A 20,700-nucleotide genomic window follows, 5' to 3' on the forward strand; every position below is an offset into this window, starting at 1 on the left:
TGCAGAGCATTTCTTGGGTAAATGTACCTGGAGTGATGCAGCAAAATGGGTACAGATTTTAGTCAGGCTTAGGTTAGACTCTTGCATCTAGTACTCACCACGTGGGTGGCCTTAGCTTCTTTATCTATAAAAACTGGAGGTTAAAAAGGTCTATCACAAAAGACGAATGTAGGGAAAAAATGCGCGGGAACTCAGCACGAGGAGCTAGTATTTGGAAAGTGCTCAAGAATAGACAGTCCCTCCTCATTTCCCTTCGTTTCTTTTTAAGAGAACGCATTCCACAAACTCTTTCACACGGAAAGTCTCACAAATTGTCATGACCAAATTTTCCCTTTTCAAGAATTTAAGGGTGAATTCAAGTATAGTATCAAATGTAGAAAGAAATGCCTAGAAAAATCTAAACTGTTAATTATAGGCTGTTAATAAACAAGTGGGCTTATGTATTTATTTTGGTTTAATTTTTGATAGGATGGATAGGGAGAAGCATGAAATCAAGTATGTTCTATGATACCACCTTCTGAGGATAATCTTTTCTACTAGACTCAAGATGGAAAAAGACAGTGAATATTTTCTTTCTATAAATCTGATTCTATTCATTAATCCCCTTAAGTTGCTCTTGTAGAGTTTTTGGCCCTCCTGCTCACATGGGTCCCCTAGACAAGATTGCTACTAATAAGCAAGAGTTCAGGGAAATTAAAGAAGTGGGAAGAATAGAAAGCACCGTGTCCTCTTAACACTTCTAATCGGATGACCTGCCCTTCAGGCTGTATGGATATTTTAAGTCAGTGGTCTCCAGTCCTGGGTTCCAGGGGCCACAATGAATTAACTAATTAATTTTGGTTAAAATACTTTCTTAACAAAATACAATACCTAATGAGAGTCAAGGTGTGGTGAAACATGTACTGTTATGCAAGGCAGATTGTAATTAGACCAAATCTTTTGAAAGGCAATTTGGCAATTAAGTATCAAGGCTTTAAGTGTTTGTACTCTTTGACCTGAGAATTCTCTTTTGGGGAACTTATCTTATTGGTGGAGAGCAGTATCTAATTAGGAAAACAGATACGAACACAAAGAAGCTTATCACAGTGTTGTTTTATAATAGAAAAAAAAAGGGGGAACAACCTAATAACATGAGAACAATTATACGCAATGGGGTGCCTCCAATGCATGGGTGGAGCCGTATACAAGGAATCTGTTGAAATCTGAGCCCAAAAGCATTCAGACAATCTCATTAAAATTATATTTTAAAAAAAGAGGCAAAATAAAAATCTTCACAATTCAAAAGGTCTGGAAGGAAATATACCAAATTTTGACAATGATAGCTTTAGGTGACGTGATTTTGAGTGACTTCCTTCTTATTTGTTATTTTTAGGACCACCATAAAGAGTATAGAACATAAATTTTGTAATTAGCAAATCATCATCACCATTGTCCTGTTTTATGAGAAAGTAAACAGAGATGCCAGATAAAATCTTTTTGGCTTGGGAGATGGCCGAGAATGGGATCACTAAGATCAAAGATACAATAAATTCTACCAATTCCAAAAAAAGATGGGGCTGGTGGTAAGGAGCCGGCTCCATTTCATCCTCTCCTCCACAAGCTTGCTGATTCCTCCCCAGGAATTCTGCTAGACGTGGAGCACAGGACAGGAGGTGGTTTTCCCGGCACACTTAAATCCTGGGGCTGGTGCATTCACTCTTACGCATTCATTCTCATTTCTTAGTGGCATGCTGATTGTTTTAAAAGTGAATGAAATTTTAAGACTAAGGTCGCACAGAGTCGGACACGACTGAAGCGACTTAGCAGCAGCGGCAGCATTTGCGAGGCACTTTCCAAGCACAGGCACTGTTTCGCTACTTTTTATCCCCATATTTCACCTTCCTCAGGCTTGCAAGAGTTCTCAGTAAAAGGAACCATTGTTTCTTTTTTTCACCCTGTTCTCCTTTCTCCTACCCACACAGAAAGTGCCTTTGGGGGATATAATAGTTGATTTGGATGAAAGAAAAAATGGGCAGACTGGGTCACCCTTTGTTATAAACAAAACCTCCTTCACTGCCTGAAGAGGTAGCTGGAGAAGCATCTTCCGGTGGCCAGCATAGGAAGGTTCTAGAAAGAGGGCACCAGAAAACCCTGCAGGCCTTCTCCCTGTGATGTGGCTTATTTGCTTTATGGGCTTCAGGCATATTTGCTGACATCAGCAGCCTGTCAAAGTTTAAAATAATAATAGTGAAAAGGAAAACAGCCCCTTTCTGCCAGGCAGTCCTGTTCTGCCAACTTCTGTGTTCTCTTTTGAGTTAATAAACGTCCAAGAACCACCTCCCCTGCCACCCTGGGGGCGGGGAAAAAAGCACAATAATTTTAAAACCACCAGGTCAGGCTATTGCCAGCATAAACCATTCAGACAAGTAGCGTTTGTCACACTCTAATGAGGATTTTACCTCTGCCTCCAAAAGAAAGCTATCATTAGGCTTTGTGTTTATGGGATCAGATGATTGTCTAGGGACAGTGGGTTTCTTTTGGTCCCTTCCTCATTTTAGTCATGCCCAAGACCAAATCCATAGGTGTTTTCTGCATCAGATGAAATGAAAAAACCATAATTATGCCAGCTAATGTCTTTGGAAAACATCAATTAAGAAAACGGCCTTTTAATTCCCATTTTGCTTGAAAATCTGAAAATATCTACACATGTTGTAATAGCATGGTGATGGTGGAGGGTGGGGGGAAGCCTGTCTCTTAAAAAGGAGACAGCTCAAATGGTTTGAGGAGGTCAGGTGAGCAGGTCGCTCTTGGCAACAAGTAGAGAATCTCTCCAAGGAAAGAAAGTTCTTTATAAAGCAAGACCTTAAGTTATCTTCCCATGTAGTACTGAAACTGGAGCCAGCCCCTACACAGTGAGGCTGATACCAGGCTGGCACCGCACACACACCCCATTGTTAATACCTCCTCAGGAGAGATTAGATCCCCACATTCCTCAGAAGTTCTGAGCTCCGGAGGGAACACCACCAGCAGGCTCCTTCCACCCGGGCAACAACTAGCTACAACTGATAAGTTTTCATTGAAATAACTGGAACAATTACACTGAGTCCCCACAGGGCTCTGTCACTAGCTATTAAGAGAGAAGCATTGCACTTGCATGCTGTGGTGTCTGCAAAGGTGTGAGCCAGACAAGAGCAATTCAAGTCAAGTCTTTAGCTCCATTTTATATGCTTTTATCAATGGCTACGTGCTGTTGTGAACCAAATTCTTCACCTAAGATGTACTATTAGATCGTTTTATGTTATGTTTCCTTTTCAGGTCTTATCTAGTAAACTTGATATTTACACTATCTCGATTTAGGTTTGGACAAGTAACTAATTAATCTCTGACCAAAGATAGACTTGGGTTTGTTTGGTAAAATCTGTTGAGGTCATGGCTGGTTTTAATCATGTAGCTTAGTTAAAAAGTTGAACACTAACAAAGATCTTTGCTTTCAAGGCTTACCTTTCAATCAGAGTGCTCATTAAACAGCAAATGTAGTTGTACTTGAATTCTGCAACTTCCCTTTTATTTTTTCTGGAATAACAGTGTCTGAAGGATTGAGTGGCAATAAGAATAAAAGGACAACACACATCACCTTTGCAGGAGCAAATTGTAAAGGGCCTAGATTAAATTTTAACCAGGGGTTATGTCCACCCTGATTCTGTATCTCAAAGGGTTAGGTTTGGCTTTGAGAATAATAAAAGGTGAGTTTGAGAAAAAGGACCCTATTTTAACATATACTGTATTTGCTAGGAGGAGACAGAGTTAGTCTTTGAAAGAAAATAAAAGGCAAAGAGTTTAGCAGATGGGTAATTCCCAAATATGCAGAAATGTAAACAGCCAGGATTTGGGTGCCTATGGGTTTTTATCAAAGATGTAAGGCTGAGGCCAACACCAGTGCGTCCTCTTTGGCTAGTTTTAACACGTTCACAGTCAATTAACATTCAAGGAATTTCCTTTTCACCCAAGTGTTTCTTTAAAAAGTATTTTATACCACGAGCTAAAGTTCTAGCTGCCATCAGTCCTTCCCATACAAAAAATTGATGAAATCGCCATAATACTTTTTTCTTTTTCTTTTTTTGAAAATGGGCTCGGACCACGTCAATTTCCTGGGGCGTTTGTTTTCCAATATAAGGGGGTTTTCACCTGCTCCCTCCTTCCTTCCCCTGAGAGAGCTTGTAGTGGAGACCCAACTTCCTCGTCCAGCAACACCCTCCACTTTCACTCCGCGGCCTGAGCAGCGCCGCGCAGGCCCGGCGTCCCCCACCCTCCCGCTGCCCAGTCAGAGGGCTGCTGGCCGGCGAAAGCTCCGGGCCCACTCCCCTCCGGGTTTCAAGTCCCTGAGCCGGCCAGGCCGGAGTTGTTTAAGGAAGGGAGAGGCGGCCGTCTCCCCCTCCCACCCAGCTCCTCCTACACAAGGGATTCGCACACGGGCACCGAGTCCGAATCCTGGCTGTGCATGGAGCTCAGCCCGGTGTCCGAGTCCTCGTCGTTACCAGGACAGCTCTTGGCCAGTCCGCGGGCCTGGTCCACCCACACCTCGGCGCAGGCCTGCGGCCCAGGGTCCCGCGAGGGCCCACTGGACACCGGAGTCCCATCGGGCGCTACCGTCAGCTCCAACGTGTGCAAAGTCTGGAGAAGGCCCTGGAGCTCGCGCTCCTTGCTGTCCCACTGCTGCTGGCTGTAATCCAAGTCCGACTTGACGGCCTCCAGGTCGGTGTTGAGCCGGAGCCCGATGTAGAGGCTGGTGCTGAGCTGCGTCCGGACCCGCTCGCGCTCCAGCAGCAGCTCACCGTCGAGGCCGCCCTCGGCCTCCGGGGGCTCCTCCCGCGCTGCGAGCTCCTCCTGGCGCCTCCGCATCCACCTCTGGTTCAGCTCCTCCTGGATTTCGGCCGAGAGGCGCTCGAGCAACTCCTCCTGCTGGGCCCGCTGCTCCTGCAACTGCAGCAGGTCGTCGCAGCGCCGGGCCAGCTCCTCCAGCGCCACCGCCTTCGCCTCGCCGTCCAGGGGCGGCGGCGTTGGCGTCGTTGTCGTCGCTGCCGCCGGCTCGGGCTCCGGCTCGGGCTCCTCTCCTGGGCCGGTACCGTCGAGTTCGATCCCGGCCCCCACCAAGTAGGTGTCCTGCACGTAGTTCACTCCGTGTCGCCGCATGCGGTCCAGATGCACCTTGGCTTCGTAGCGGTCGATCTCGCGGTCCAGCTCCCGAAGCCGCTGCACCTGCTGACGGATGGTGTGGTCCTGGGAGAGCACCAAGTGCACCAGCGTCTCCATACGCTCCAGCGAGGCGCTCTCGGTGGCCCGCGGCGACGGCGACGAACAGGATGAGGCTGCGGACGACGACGTGGACGAACAGGGCGACGACGGCTGCTGCTGGCGCCGCCGGTTGAGCTTGGCCAGCTTGCGGAAGGCCTTGCGCACCACCCGTCGCTGCTTCTCCTGGGTCAGGGCTAGGCTGGGCCGCGCTGGGACCCCCCGCGCGGAGCAGGGGCGCTCGCGACTGAGCACGACGCGCGCCTCGGCACTGCGGGGGCCCGCGTTGGGCAGCGACGCCTCGCTGCGCACCAGCACGAAGCGAACGTTCTCCTGCTCTTCGCCCCAGGCGGCCCAGAGGCGCAAGATGCGCGTCTTGTTGGGCAAGATGCGCTCAAAGCCCCGCCACTTCTCCACGATGCAATAGCACTGCGGGGGCCCGCACAGCATGCCCTGGGGCAGCGCCTCATCGTCGTCGTCCTCGTCGTCCTCGTCCAGGGACTCCGGCAGCTCTCCTGGGCCTGGCGGGTCGCCGGCCGCCCCCCGCCGCCGGCTCCGCCGCTGCCGCCGTCGCCGCCGGCAGCCATCCTCCAGGAGCACCCGCACTACATCCGAACAAGTGGTGCGGCGGGAGAGGCCGGACACCAGTTTCTCCTCCTGGCAGATCCACACTGATATCTTCTTCTCCGAAGGATCCATGGCGCAACCGGGACGCAGGTGGCGCGGGGCGCGGGGGGCCGAGTCCCACTGGGGCGGCAGGGGCAGCAGGCAGCCCAGCAGCTCCGGAAGAAGGACTGGAGCTCGGGACCCTCGCTCTCTTCAGCAGCGGCCCCTCTCCCCGCTGCGCACGGAAGGCAAGCTGACGCGGGGCCCCGCCGGGACGGTGCGCTCCTAGAACCGCGCGCCGGGGCTGGGGCTCCCGCGGCTCGGCTCTGCCCAAGCTTCCCCGGGCCTTTGGGTTTTGCTCCTCCCCACGTGGCTCCTCCCCCTCCCGCTCCCAGCGCCCGGAGCTGCTGCCAGAACGCGGCAGGCGCGGAGCCCAGGCCCGCCCCCCTCCCGCCCTGCGGGCTTGGGGACTCTGCAGCGCGTCGCTGTGAGAGGGGGACTCCGGGACCCCTCCTCCCAAGGGCCTGGAGCCTGTGCCTCGGCGCGGATTAGCTCTGCGTCTCCCTGGGCCCACTGGCTCCTCTCCTTGGGTCTAGAGCTAGCTAGACTGACTTTTGCATCTTTCTTGGCGCCCCAGGGGCGTTTCCTGGACTTTCAGAGCAGCGCCGTCTGACAAGTGCCCCGGCACAGAGAAACCGAGACGCTGAGCATCTCTAACGAAGATTAACCTGACCTCTAGCTGGGATCTGTAACTGCAGTCTACAACGCGGAAGGCCTTCGGTCTTCTTAGTCTGAAGGCAGAGTTTGCATATGGAAGGAGAACTGGCGGGGCAGTGTGCTCCAGGAGCAAGTATAGATTAGATTAGTAAAATCTAGACTTGCGGGGTACTTCCTGGCATCGTCGTGTCTTTGACTCCTCACGTAGCCTCGGCGTCGCATAGCCTTCTTGGTAGGGGACCCCTGATTCTAGAGGGTGTTCCAGGCCCAAGCTCTTTTTCCAGATCCCACCTTCATAAAGAGAAACCTCGTCGTTACCGCGACAGTTTCTGGCATTACCCAGTCCCCAGATGTGGTCAAGTGGAGATAAGAGCCAGCTTGCACAGCTCAAGAAATCTAAGAGCAAAATGCAAATAAGCTTTTTTTTCATCCTCAGATGCTGATGAGGATGGTTCATTGTGTGCAAGTCTTGCTCCCAACTTGTCCTTGGAGCATAGGCTTGATAAGATCACTCCTTTGCTTCAAGACCTTGAATGGCTCCTCACTGCCTCTTGAATAAAATATTTTATTTATTCTTTCATTCATGCACTCGATAAATATTTGAGTACCCACTGTGCTCCAGTATTCAACACAGGTGCTAAACGTGTCCAACACAGGACCTTCTGTGCTCTGATAACAGGGAGCATGAAGTGCCAGAGGAATACTAGAATAGTGTCCTACTCAATCTGCAAGAGTTGAGGAAGGATTTCTGGGGAAGTGTCATCTTGGCAAGACTGAACGCACCATTTGAGTCATCCAAAGGAAAAATAAGTAGATGGGACAATTCCATGTGTCGGTATTTGGACTGATCCTAAGGGCAATGAGAAGTCATGGAGTGTGGATTCTGAGGTCAGACTTCCTGAGGAAAAATCTCAACCTGTCCCTTACTACCTCTGCAATCTTAGAAAAAGTATTTCATCTCTCTGAGCTTCACCTGTGAAATGGTGATAATACAAATACCTGCCTGATGCAAACTATTTTATACAGGATGGATAAACAACAAGGTCCTACTGTATAGCACAGGGAACTGTATTTAATATCTTGTCATAAACCATAATGGAAAAGAATGTGTATATATATATATATATAACTGAGTATATGTATATATATATATATATAACTGAATCACTTTTCTGTACAGCAGAAATTAACACAACATTGTAAATCAACGATACTTCAATTAAATGTTTAAAAAACCTACCTAATAACTCTAAAAGGACTGCTATGAGGATTAGATGCTTGGACCTGTTAAGTCTACAATAGAAATTTTATTGGAGGATTAGGAGTCACATGGTGTATTAGTCTTCTATTGTTGTTAACAAATTACCACAAATTTAGTGGCTTAAAATAACACCCTTTTTATTAGTCCTGCAGGTTAGAAGACCAGCATGGCATGTCTGGGTCTTCTGGCACATGGTCTCCCAAGGCTTAAAGGCAAGGTTTTCGCTGGGTTGAGCGCTCATATGGAGGTTCTGGGAAAGAATCCATTTCCAAGCTCACTCAGGTTGTTGGAAGAATTCAGTTCCTTGCAGTTGTAGAAGTGAGGTCCTTGGTTCCTTGCTTGCTATTGGCTGGGGTTACTCTCAACTCCTGGAAGCCTCCCTCAGGTCTTTTCCATATCAGTCCCCCCTTCATCCACAAGCCATCAACAGCATGTCAAATCCCTTGATTCCTCCTTGGCTTGAAGTCTCTGTGATTCCCCCTTCTGCTACAGGCCGGAGAAACTCTTGCTTTTAAAGGGCTCATTTCATTAGGCAGAGTCACCTGGATAATTTCTCTGTCTTACAGGCTGATTAGTAGCCCTAACTAACTGCAAAATCCCTTTTGCTGTGTAAGATAATCACCAGAGTAACACGAGGAGATGGAGATCATGGAGCCATCTTAGATTTCTGCTTATGAGAGACCATAATGTAACCATTCTCCATTTTGAAAAATCACTCTGTTTGCATTGAGGATGATGGGGGGGGGGCAGTCAGCCAGGTGGCCCTTTAGAAGACTGTCACATTCATTCAAGGAGGAGACAGTGGCCTGCACTGAGAATAGTGGCAGTGAGAGGACTGGACAAAACAGAGCTGTCAGGGGAGGCTGGAGATGCAGGACTTGATAATGGATTCAAGCGGCATTTTCATCTCCCTAGCATGGTATTGGGGGTCTCTTATAATCTGGTCCAGCCCACCCTTTAGCTCCTCCCTCACATGCTTGGCTATCCCTGCCTCCTTCCCCTCTCCCTCATGATTGCTAGAGTTTGTTATCAGCTGCAGTCCCTTTGTTCTCAGCTGCAATCCCTCCTAGATTTTAAGCTCCACAAAGGGAGGGATCATATCTTCTTTGCTCAGTTTTGAATCCTCTGCATTTAGCACATTCTAGGTTTACTAGTTATCTATTGAATTAAAAAAATGGATGAATGAATGAATCCTACATCCTTGCAAGTCAACACCTCATTCATTCAGAGCAGCATCTGCATCCTGACGCATTCATGCTTTTGTCCATGCTTTCTCTGCTTATTAGGACCACTCTTAAACAACTTCTACTCGTCCTGCAGAAGCTCAGCTCAAACATCATGAGGTGTAGGAATTCTTTCCTTCCTCCTCCGAGTTGAACGGGCTCCTTCTTTCTCTTTTGCCTCTCTTGGTGCACAGGTTACTTTGCAATGTGATGTATTATTTTTTTTCTCATGTCTGTTTGTCCCTCAAGACTTAAGAGCTCTTTGAAAGGGTGAATTGACTATCTTATTTATATTTTGGTCCTTAGTGCTTGTTGCATGGCAGGCCCTTAATCTTACTTAATTCTGTAAGGAACACTAAGATAAATAATATCTAAGATATTGTGCTGTCCTCAGTTCAGTTCAGTTCAGTTGCTCAGTCGTGTCTGACTCTTTGCAACCCCTTGAATTGTCATGAACATGAAATTATGTGCAACACATTAAAAATTTAGTATGGTATCTGGCATACAATAAATGCTCAATAAAACATAGCTAGCTTTTTCCACCCATTTTGAGTACCTGTGTCCTGGGCTATATGTTAAGGCTACAGCCATGAATTAGACAGGCATGGTCCCTGCCCTTACAGAGATCACAGTCAAGACTAGTTTAGTATTTGTTTGATTAGAAATATATTTGTTAGATTAGGTGAGGCTGTAGTAATAATAGAGTCAAGCATGTATAATGGCTCAAATGTAACAAAGGTTTATTTTTCTCTGACACAATAGTCAAAAGCAGATATCCTGGTTGGTAGGTTGCTTTATTCCAAACAATGATACAGGGATCCTGGTTGCTTCCATCTCTTGACTCCAAAGTCCTCTAGGCTTCATCATCTAAATCCAGCCAGAGGAAAAGCAGAGGAGGAAGGAGCATAGCCTTTCCTTCAAGGCCTTGGCCAAGAAATGAAGCACACTGCTTCCCCTCACATCCCACTGACCAGAACCCAGCCACATGACCACTTGCAATGGCAAGGAAGGCTGGGAATGTAGTGAGTGTCTCAAAAGAAGAGGAAGTGGGTTTTTATGAATAGCTAACTACCTGCCAGAAGATTCTTTATAAGAAATTGGGGATGATGCAGAGGGATAAGTTTGAAAGTCTGTCTGTTGCAACAGGAAGTCCATAGGCCAATTCTGGCCATCTTAGATGGAGCAAACCCTTTCCAAGTGGCCATGACCCCAACATCCTCTGTGTCTCTTATAGGACCCAATTCATCTATCTCCACAACTTGCCTGCCCACCATAGCCATTTGAGTTTGTGACTCCTGCTTCTGCACCTCCTCCTAGGATTATCTCACCAACCGCCAGGGAGTTAATACTAGCAGTATACCATGGCTCCCAAATCTAGGCATCTCTTTCAGATCTCCTTATCTCTAAATATGCACAGGCAACTGCTTGTGGATAGCTCCACTTAGATGGCCCCCAAACACCCTAGACATTTTTCAAAAAGATAAATTACACTTATCATCTTTCTTCCCAAACCCATTCTGCCCCCTGAACCTCTATTTCAGAGAATGGCCCCACCATTTTGGGGCTTCCCAGGTGGTGCTAGTGGTAAAGAATCTGCCTGCCAAAGCAGGAGACACAAGAGATGCAGTTTGCTCCCTGTCTCGGGAAAATCCCCTGGAATACCAAAGTGGCAACCCACTCCAGTATTCTTGCCTGAAAAATTCCATGGCCAAGAGGAGCATAGGCACCTACAGTCCATGGGGTCGCAAAGAGTTGGACACGACAGAGCGACTGAGCACACACACTCCACCATTTACCAGATGAGATGAAGCCTGAGGACCACCCCGCGTCATCACCACCTACCTTGTTTCACACAGTATAATGAGTTATCTGAGGGCAGAACTGTTTTGCTTTCTGCTTCCTCTCCAGTGCCGAGCACACAGTAGGCATTCAGTGTTGCGTAATGAATGCATGAACAAATGAATGAATCGCTTTAGGCCCTCATTATTTCTTACCTGGATCCTGCACTTTCCCCCACGCTAGTTTCCTTCTCTCTGGTCTTGCCTTCCTCCCATACTCCCTGCTGACAAATGTTTGATGGCTCCTCATTACCTTCAGGATCCAGTCCAGTCCCCTGAGCAGAACCTGTATACCCTCAGGATCTAATGTCTGTTTCACTCTCAGCCTGTACACTCCAGCCACCCCCTTCACACTCTTCCTTCTGACCCCCTGGCTAATTCCTACCTACCCTCCAAGTTTCAACTTAACTGTCACCTCTTCCTAAAAGTCTTCACTCACAACAACGTCTGCTCCAGGAAAAAATCTAAACAGGACTGTGTTTTAGGAAGATTAATCTTTTTCAGTATGTAGGATCAACTGAAGTTATGATACACTTTTGTTAAGAAGTGTGAAGGGGAGGTACTTTAAAATTCAGACTGCTGTCACTTAAACATAAACTGAGAAAATGCCTCCCAGTACATCATGGCCATTTTCAGTCTTAATCCTCAGGGCTGCACTGTCTAATACAAAAGCCACTAGACATATGTGCCTACTGAGCACTTGAAATATGGTTAGCTGAACTGAGGTGTGCTATGAGTATAAAATGTACACTAGATGTCAAAGACTCAGCATACAAAAAATTTAATAACTCAGTAATATGTTATATTGACTACATGTTGAGATGATACTATTTTGGAAATACTTGAATTTATTTTACCTACTTCTTTCTTTTTCATGGATGAAACAACACATTTATTTATTTTGATGGATTTTGTTTTTCAGGCAACATAAGAATGATATGTAAGTGATGTTTAGTTACCAAAAAAAAGTATAGGAAAACAAAATTTAGATACATTAAAATAGACCTGCTTCCAAATTCAAACAAAAATAACTGAATTTCATTAATTATTATTTTCTGTAACTGTGGTTTACTCTTACATGAATGGGACTAAGTTCTAGCACATTTACCTGTTTCTTTTTAATTCCTTTTTCATGCGGCTACCAGCAATTTTAAAATGTCCATACAGATCATAGTATATAATACCCATTAGACTGTGCTACCTGGGGAAAGGCGCAGAAAATTGAAGCAAATTCTTTGACTCTCTCCAAGTGTGGAGTTATCCTGAATATCCTAAACAATTGCATGTTTGCCTGGGTTACAGCCAGAGAAAGCCATTGCATACATTTTCTGGATTTGTAGTTTGAATGTTTCTTTTTGTTTCATGATGTCCCTTTGAAAAGTTTCTTATCACAACCTACGCTACCCCCATTAGGCTGTCTAAGAAGCATATTCTCTGAGTCCAGTCCTACAGTTGGATCCAACTGAAAGTCAAAGTGGTTACTTCCCAGACAGGACTTCACTATTCTTGCTTATCTACCAGCCCAGGCCCTTGATGGAGATTCAGGCAGTGTCCTGAGCCGGAAAACACACAGGCTTCAAAATAGGAGAAAATATACAAAATTATATTTATGACCTGGATGCAGGGAAGGCATTCATAAACAAGACATAGAAAATCAAAATTCATAAAAGAAAAGATCAATAAATATGACCACAAAAAAAAAAAAAAATGGAAAGGGTTGTGAAGATTAAGGGTGCTATTGGCTAAGGAGGAATCTAGTTGAGTACCTGGTTTAAAGAATGTGCTTCACAATGGAGCTTTGGTTTCTCTTCTAGAGCTGGTAGAGCCCTTTGCTAAATTGTCCTTATGCTGGATCTCAAGGATGGTGTGCCATTTGACACTATGGTTTTTTGGTCACTTACCTTTCTAACATCTAGGAGAAGGAAGACATAGCTTCCTCACCCTTGAGGAAACTGAGGCCACGGGGAAGGGACTGACCACTTTCCCAGTTCACAGAACTCTGTGGGAACTGGCATTTTGTCTGGAGTTTCTACCTGTCTAATCTATCAGTCACGGTTCATGGCAGCTGTGGAACACCCCAAACAGGAACTTCCGCCCTTAATTATATTGAAGCTTGCAGAAGTGTGACTGGACTTACTGCCTGAATCAGTTCCACTTAATGATTAACTGTAGAAAATAATCCGACAAATTATGTTTACAAAAACATTTGGTTGCTCTCAAATGCACTAGAGGAAATCTGGGAACTGCCATGCTCATTCAAGGGACACATTCCTGGTCAAACCAAACACCTGGCTGGGGACATCCTCTGGGATGTTGTTTCTTAAATTGGGTCAATGGTCCACCTGCCCAGAACTGCCTGTGGTGTTTATTAAGATGCAGATTCCTGGCCCCACTCTAGACATAGTGAACCAAAGTCTCTGGAGGTAAGCCCTCAAATTTGCATTTAAAGCAGTCTCTTCTGATTCTTACTCACACTAAAAGTTGACCCCAACTTTTCTAGAAGAAAAGAACCAGAGACAAGAATGCTCTTAGCAAAAATGCTCTTCAGCCATCTTGGCCCCATACATGGTAATCATATATAAAGGACAAATATACACAATAGGGTGCTGACAACAAATGCAGGTGAGAAAGAGATGCCCCTGAGGAGAAAGAGAAGGTAAGAGAGAGGACAGAATAGGGGAGCAGCTGCTAAGTTTTTACTCTCTGGAATATTTACTTTTTGGTGGGAGCCTATGTTACAAGATGATAACATAGAAATGTTTGGGTAAGGGAGTCTAAGGTAGCAATGAGTTTAGTCACCTGAAAGACATCCTGGAAGATATTTAGCATTCCTAGTCTTTGTTCCAATGAAACCAGCCTAGTTCCTGATTCACAAATCATCCTGGAAATGTATGGCACTGAGAGTCAAAGAGAAATCTCTCCAGCAAAAAGGCATCATCCATTCAATGGTCTATGACATCACCATTGAAGACTAAGTCAAAGAGGGTTTTGTGTGGTTAATTTTCATTATCTGTTGTTACCCAGTTAATGAAAGGTGATACAATTAATGAGTGTGTGAACGAGACAGTGTCTTCTTTGCCACATCTGAAACATCTCCCAGCTTTTTCAGGGTAGAATAGACCTGACCCAAAGTGTGGCCTTTCTTCATTATAGAGAGATACAAACCCTTTCTCTCCGACTGCCCAACACCAAATTATTGTGTGTCAGCTGCTCACCACCCAGGACACAATATAAGGCCTGTACTTGAGTTACTGCTATTTTATGTGAGCTAAATGCTAGCTTTCTTTTCTCAGGAAAGTGGATTGATTTGGGAGAAGTTTCAATACCACATTTCTTGGTCTGAAAGCATGATTGTTTAATAGCTGGTTGTGAACTGCATGGAACTTGGCAACTCCCTTTAAGAAATATTTAGAAGATGTTAAATTTGATTAAATGGAACCTTTGATACAAATGACTGAGACAATGAAATGTCTTCACAAGGAGATGTTCTTTTTCCCCCACTGAGGAAGAAATGGAGACATGTTTCCATTGTCAGTGCGTCCTGTCCATCTGATTATAAAGGAAGGCTGTGGGCTAGATAAGCAAAAATAGGTTACATCTGGGAAGCCAGCAGTGTCTCCCTGCTAGCTGAAGAAGTTCCCCTTTGTTTCACTCTTGAAGCACTGCGTTGTTTTCTTGGACTGCTGCTCTGAATTAAACCTGAGTTAAACTATGGATCCCTTACACTTGATTTTGTGATTGGAAGACCTACACAAATGCAAACCTAGAATATAATTGAACTCTTAAGAGCTAAAATCTCCACGAATAAGAAAGAAGCTACTTGATCCTACAAAAGATTGTCTGGTTGCTTTCTCTTTTGTATCCACTGTTAAACTAGAAAAAGAAATCACTAAGTTATCAGTCTGTATTCACTACTTGAGAGCACACATTGAAGAATTTTACAAAACAAAATTCTGTCATAAAAAGTGTTTCATTCATGTGAATCAGCCATCCCATTTCTTCATGTGTATATACCCAAAATAATTCAAAGTGGAGTCACGAATAGATATTTGCACACCCACGTTCATAGCAGCATTTTTTAAATAGCCAGCCAAACAGTGGAAGCAACCCAAATGTCTACTGGTGGATAGTTGGATATATAAAACGTGGTATCAATACATACAATTCAGACTTAAAAAGGAAGAAAATTCTGACACATGCTACAACACAGATTAGTGTTGAGGACATTATGCTAAGCGAAATAAGCTAGTCATTAAAAAAAAAATACTGTGTGATTCCACTTATAAGGTACCTAGAATAGTCAAATTCATAAATACAGAAAGTAAAATGGTGCTTACCAGGGCCTGGGGTAGCGGGGAATGGAGAGTTACTGTTTTATGGATATGAAGTTTCTGTTTTTCAAGAATTCTGGATATGGAGGTGGTAATAATAGAACAGCAGTGTGAATGAACTTAATGTCACTGAACTGTGTACTTAAAAATAGTTGTAAATTTTGTTATGTACATTTCACCACCATTTAAAATCATAATACTTTTAAAAATATGTTTTAGAATTTTTATGTCAAAACTCTTGTCAAAGGAAGCTTCAACTTTTTCAAAATGGAAAATACTTTTCACATGACTTTCAAAGTACATACAATATCTTGTTAATGCTCTGCACCTTTCAGGAAACTAATAAATTTCTGATCACTGTTCATTTGAAGAAAAAACTTATGTCTTCCTTCTGCTTTTATATCCTTTCTCCCTGGCTCCATGTATTTGTAAGCTTTGTCAGGGATCTATGCTGATTTGTGGATTTATTGCTCCAGTCTTTACGAGAAACTTAGGTAAATAGTTGCAAGCTTTGGTAAGCTTGAAAAATGATAGCTGGGTACAAGTCTTTTATGTTGAGAAAACTATGACTACAAAGTATATTCTTAATAAAATTAATGTTCTCTGTAGTTCACTGAGCCATGCACAGAATAAACAGCACAATTTCTGCCCGGAGACAGTTGATATGAACACATGCTGTCCTAGTAGATATTTGCTTATTAAGCAATGGCAAAGAATAGAGCTAGAGGGACCCAAAGACACTGCTTCTGTGCCTAAGCTACAGGTTTCTAAGCAGGTCTCCTAGGAGCAACAGAAGACAGGGCTCTAAGCACACCATTCCTATATCAGCTGGTGAAGCTCCATTTGTCTATATTTTATACTTTGGGGCTCCATTCCCCCCAAAAGTTTGAAATCCACTGGCCATGAAAATGTGTTTCCTGACTCTGCATCTTTCCTTCTCTCTTTTTCACTTTCTAGTTGCCCCAATTCCAAATGGGAATCAATGCAGCTGTAGGGAGGTTGACTCCAATCTCAGCAGTGGGAATGGACCTAGCACCACATGACCTCAGCCTCACCAATCATCACATTACATCCCCTGTCAGTGATTGGTTCAGGGACAGGCACATGGCCTCAGAGGGTGTGGTTAGAGTAAATCTTAGAACTTCTGCTGATAACACTGGCGCAAAGATGTTCTCTTTGTGCAATTCATGAATGGGGGCATATAGAAATGGGAAACAGCTGGAAGCCGTTTTGCAACCAAATAGTCTGCTGCTGCTGCTGCTGCTAAGTCACTTCAGTCGTGTCCGACTCTGTGCGACCCCATAGACGGAAGCCCACCAGGCTCCCCCGTCCCTGGGATTCTCCAGGCAAGAACACCGGCGCGGGTTGCCATTTCCTTCTCCAATGTGTGAAAGTGAAAAGTGAAAGTGAAGTCGCTCAGTCGTGTCCGACCCTTAGCGACCCCACGGACTGCAGCCTACCAGGCTCCTCCATCCATGGGATTTTCTAGGCAAGAGTACTGGAGTGACTTGCCATTGCTTCTCCGAATGGTCTGCTGAGATCTCCCTAAGATGAAGCCACACCAAGGAAGCAGTAACAAGAAATGGTGAGGGGGAAATTGGTTCATGGTTAAGTTGTTTGAGCTAAACGTCAAGCTTTTCAAATCTTTTTGGGCTTTTCAATTACATGAACCAGTAAATCCCCTTTATAAGATAACTCAATATGAGCCAGTTTTTCTGTTACTTAGAAACAAAAATATCTGAACTGTTACACCATTGATCCATGTCAAACAACCCCTTAATTTTACAGATAAGGAAACTAGTACCCATGGATACTATGTGGATAGTTAAGAGGCATAGCCTTTCAGTTCCAGGCCATTTTCTTTTTAGTCTCCTAATCATTTAGAGCATGATTGTGGTGTGTTCGACAATAATGAATAAAATGTTAATTCTCTTTATGACTAAGCATTCTTTGGATGTGCTCTAAAGGACTAAGACTGACTTTCCTCATGTTTGACTTCTGGCAAACAATCACGTTACTTTATGCCCACTCTGTGTATTATGCACCCTGATGACTCATTAAAAAGAAGAATGATTAAATAGTTGGAAGAAGGTGTGGGGACCTCACAGAAGAATTTAATTTGTAGCTAGTTTACCAGCAACTTAGGATGCTACTTTGTCATTTTCTTCTAAATTTGTCATTCACTTTCATTTCTTGATAATTGTCCCTTATTATCAGTTCTTATCTTTTGAAAGCATAGCCCCACTGCCCTGTCTTCTTCTTACCTTTTGAGACTTCTTCTGCAGCTAGAATTTCCAGATTCTATAGGCTCTTCTATATGGGCTTCCCTGGTGGCTCAGCTAGTAAAGAATCTGCCTGCTATGCGGGAGACCTGGGTTCAATCCCTGGATTGGGAAGATACCCTGGAGAAGGGAACAGCTACCCACTCCAGTATTCTGGCCTGGAGAATTCCATGGATTGTATAGTTCATAGGGTCACAAAGAATCAGACGTGACTGAGCGACTTTCACGTTCATAGGCTCTTCCTATAAACTCTAAAAATCCTATCATTTTAATCTACACATACCATCTCCCTCACCCAGACACTGGTTTTATTTTGGGGGAAGGACTTTATTATCTACCCCAACCCTAAAATTACTTAATAGTCATTGAGTCTTCAAATAAATATCCTAAAGTGGGGAGAAAAGAGAAAGGAATCCACGTTTTATGTGCTAGGAGGGGTACTCTATGTCTTACAGATATTCTCACAGTCACCTGACAGGAAGTAAGTAGTAGTGTCCTAGTCTAAAAAAAATAAAGAAACCACGTTGGGTGAGTTATAGGGTTGACACTCAGATCTGGGTGGGTGAAGTTCCAAAGACATTTCCTTCCACTGCCATGCTGGGCAGTAGAGTTTTTTGCCAGATCCAAATAATAGTGACCACCTGGATCCAGGGATGGGAAGACTGAGGCCTCATCCAGGCCTAGAGGGAAAGATGGTGGAGATGTCTGTCAAGCTTGCCACAGGGGAGTGTGGCTGCCCACATGCCATGCATTTCACTTCTCTGCATCCTGATGACCCAGTCAGCTCCAAACGTCCTAGGAAGAAGGTCAGGTGCATCCAAGAGTCTAGATATAAGGTTTGCAAACTCAAATGCATTAGCAGGGATGGTTTTGTGTAAAGATGAAGATGCATTTGTAGCGTGCTTGTGAGAAAACTAGAAGTCAGAGGGATAACTTTTGTCTACTGGAGGGGAGTCATGAACCAAAAGGCAGGTGAGAAGTTCAGGCCCTGGAAAGACCAGCGCACTTTTGCATGGGATGCACTGGGGCAGCACACCGGCCTCCTTTTTCAGACTCATATTGACGCACAAGTACATGAATGTTACCCTCTGGAGTGACTCACTTAAGAGGAACCAGTTCACCTGCCACCACACAGACTGACTCACAGGGTCTTTCAATCAAAGCATACAGTGTGGCACATGAACCCCGAGTGAGAAATGGCCAGTTTTCTTTCCCTGAAGAAATAGGAACATCAGGAAGGAGAAGAGGATAGTAAGCTAGCAGTCAGGGAAGCCACGTTCTAGCTGCTGCTTTGAAGACATGTTCATCATGCCTATCCCTTAGTTGGGTGGTGGATGACACTGCAAGTGACATGCCCAATGGTTGCATAGATGATGGTCTTCATGTGGGGTTATTCAAGATACACAAAAGGAAAGAGGCTGGATCTGGTCCCAGAAGACATTCCATAAAGAGTAAATGAATGAACAGGCAATGTAATGGAAACTAATGCAAATCATGGATTCAGAAGACCTAAGCCATATTCATCTTATTTCCTCATCTGAAGACATTCCATAAAGAGTAAATGAATGAACAGGCAATGTAATGGAAACTAATGCAAATCATGGATTCAGAAGACCTAAGCCATATTCATCTTATTTCCTCATCTGAAGAATACCTATGATTTTCAGTTGTCTGGGGAGGGATCTTTGATTGAAGAAGGCAAGGAGGGAAATTTTGAGTTCAGTAAGAGGTGGGGGTATTGGGGGCTGAAAGAAGCCCATGTCAGAATGATGGGCCAGGAGACAAAGTGGATTCTGTCCAAGGAATGGACACTGAAAGTGACCTGGGAGGTTGAGTAGGTTAAATTCTTCTATTGGGATAGATTGTCGGTTTATCTGAGCAGGAGGTTAACTGTGGGTTAACTGCAAAGGAGGCCATTCTCCAGAATGAATAACAGTGGATTTAAAGACAGACTTTGAAGTAGACAAATTAAAGACACCAGATCTTTGTGGTGAGTTTAGTATGATGTCTAGATTCCAGGGCTCTGCTTCTCAATTCTGGCTAAACCCAGAATTACCTGAGAGCTTTTAAAACTTATCAGTTCATGGACCTTTCTCCCAGAGATTCAGATTCAACTGGTCTGAAATGAGGCCATAAATCAATTATTTTTAAAAAATTTATTTAAGTATAGTTGATTTACAGTGTTGTGTTAATTTCTGCTGTATAGCAAAGTGACTCAATTATACATACATGTTTTTTTTTTCCCATTCTGGTTTATTACAGGATATTGAATACAGTTCCCTGTGCTATATAATAGGACCTTGTTGTTTATCCATCCTATATATAGTAGGATGCTAACTCCAAATTTCCAATACTTCCCTCCCTTCACCTCCTCCCCCTTGGCAACCACAAATCTATTCTCTAGTCTGTGAGTCTGTTTCTGCTTCATAGATATGTTCATTTATGTCATATTGATATTTTAGATTCTTCATAAAGTGATATCATATGGTATTTGTCTTTCTCTTTCTAACTTACTTAGTATGATAATCTCTAGGTATATCCATGTTGCTGCAAATTATTGCATTCTTTTTAATGGCTCAGTAACATTCCATTGTATGTATGTACCATATCTTCCTTATGCATTTATCTGTCAATGGACAATTAGGTTGTTCCCATATTTTGACTATTGTAAATAGTGCTACTATGAACATAGGGGTGCATCTATCTTTTCAAATTATAGTTTTGCCTCAGTATATGCCCAGAAGTGGAATTGCTGGATCATATGGTAATTCTGTTTTTAGAGGAATCTCCTTACTGTCTTCCATAGTGGCTGCGTCAACTTATACTCCCACTAACAATGTAGGAGGGTTCCCTTTTCTTCACACTCTCTCCAGCATTTATTATCTGTAGACATTTTAATGATACCCATTCTGACTAGTGTGAGATGGTGCCTCATTTTAGTTTTGATTTGCATTTCTCTAATAATTAGCTGTTTCCACTGTTTTTCCATCTATTTCCCATGAAGTGATGGGACCAGATGCCATGATCTTTGTTTTCTGAATGTTGAGCTTCAAGCCAATGTTTTCACTCTCCTCTTTCACTTTCATCAAGAGGCTTTTTAGTTCCTCTTCACTTTCTGCCATAAGGGTAATGTCATCTGCATATCTGAGGTTATTGATATTTCTCCCAGCAATC

The 20,700-nt window shown here is 44.2% G+C and overlaps 1 protein-coding gene across 1 annotated transcript; it reads right to left on the bottom strand.

The window, feature by feature from the left end:
* Positions 1 to 614: 614 nt before the first annotated feature.
* On the bottom strand, positions 615 to 6,444 carry RASSF10 (Ras association domain family member 10). The gene has a single exon (XM_055423344.2). The coding sequence runs from the start codon at positions 5,965 to 5,967 to the stop codon at positions 4,429 to 4,431; it is 1,539 nt and encodes a 512-aa protein (XP_055279319.1). The 5' UTR covers positions 5,968 to 6,444; the 3' UTR covers positions 615 to 4,428.
* Between the last annotated feature and the right edge of the window lie 14,256 nt (positions 6,445 to 20,700).

This window comes from Moschus berezovskii, chromosome 14 (genome assembly GCF_049115385.1).
Source record: "Moschus berezovskii isolate FMDL1 chromosome 14, NW_MosBer_1.0, whole genome shotgun sequence".
Taxonomy (NCBI): Eukaryota; Metazoa; Chordata; class Mammalia; order Artiodactyla; family Moschidae; genus Moschus; species Moschus berezovskii.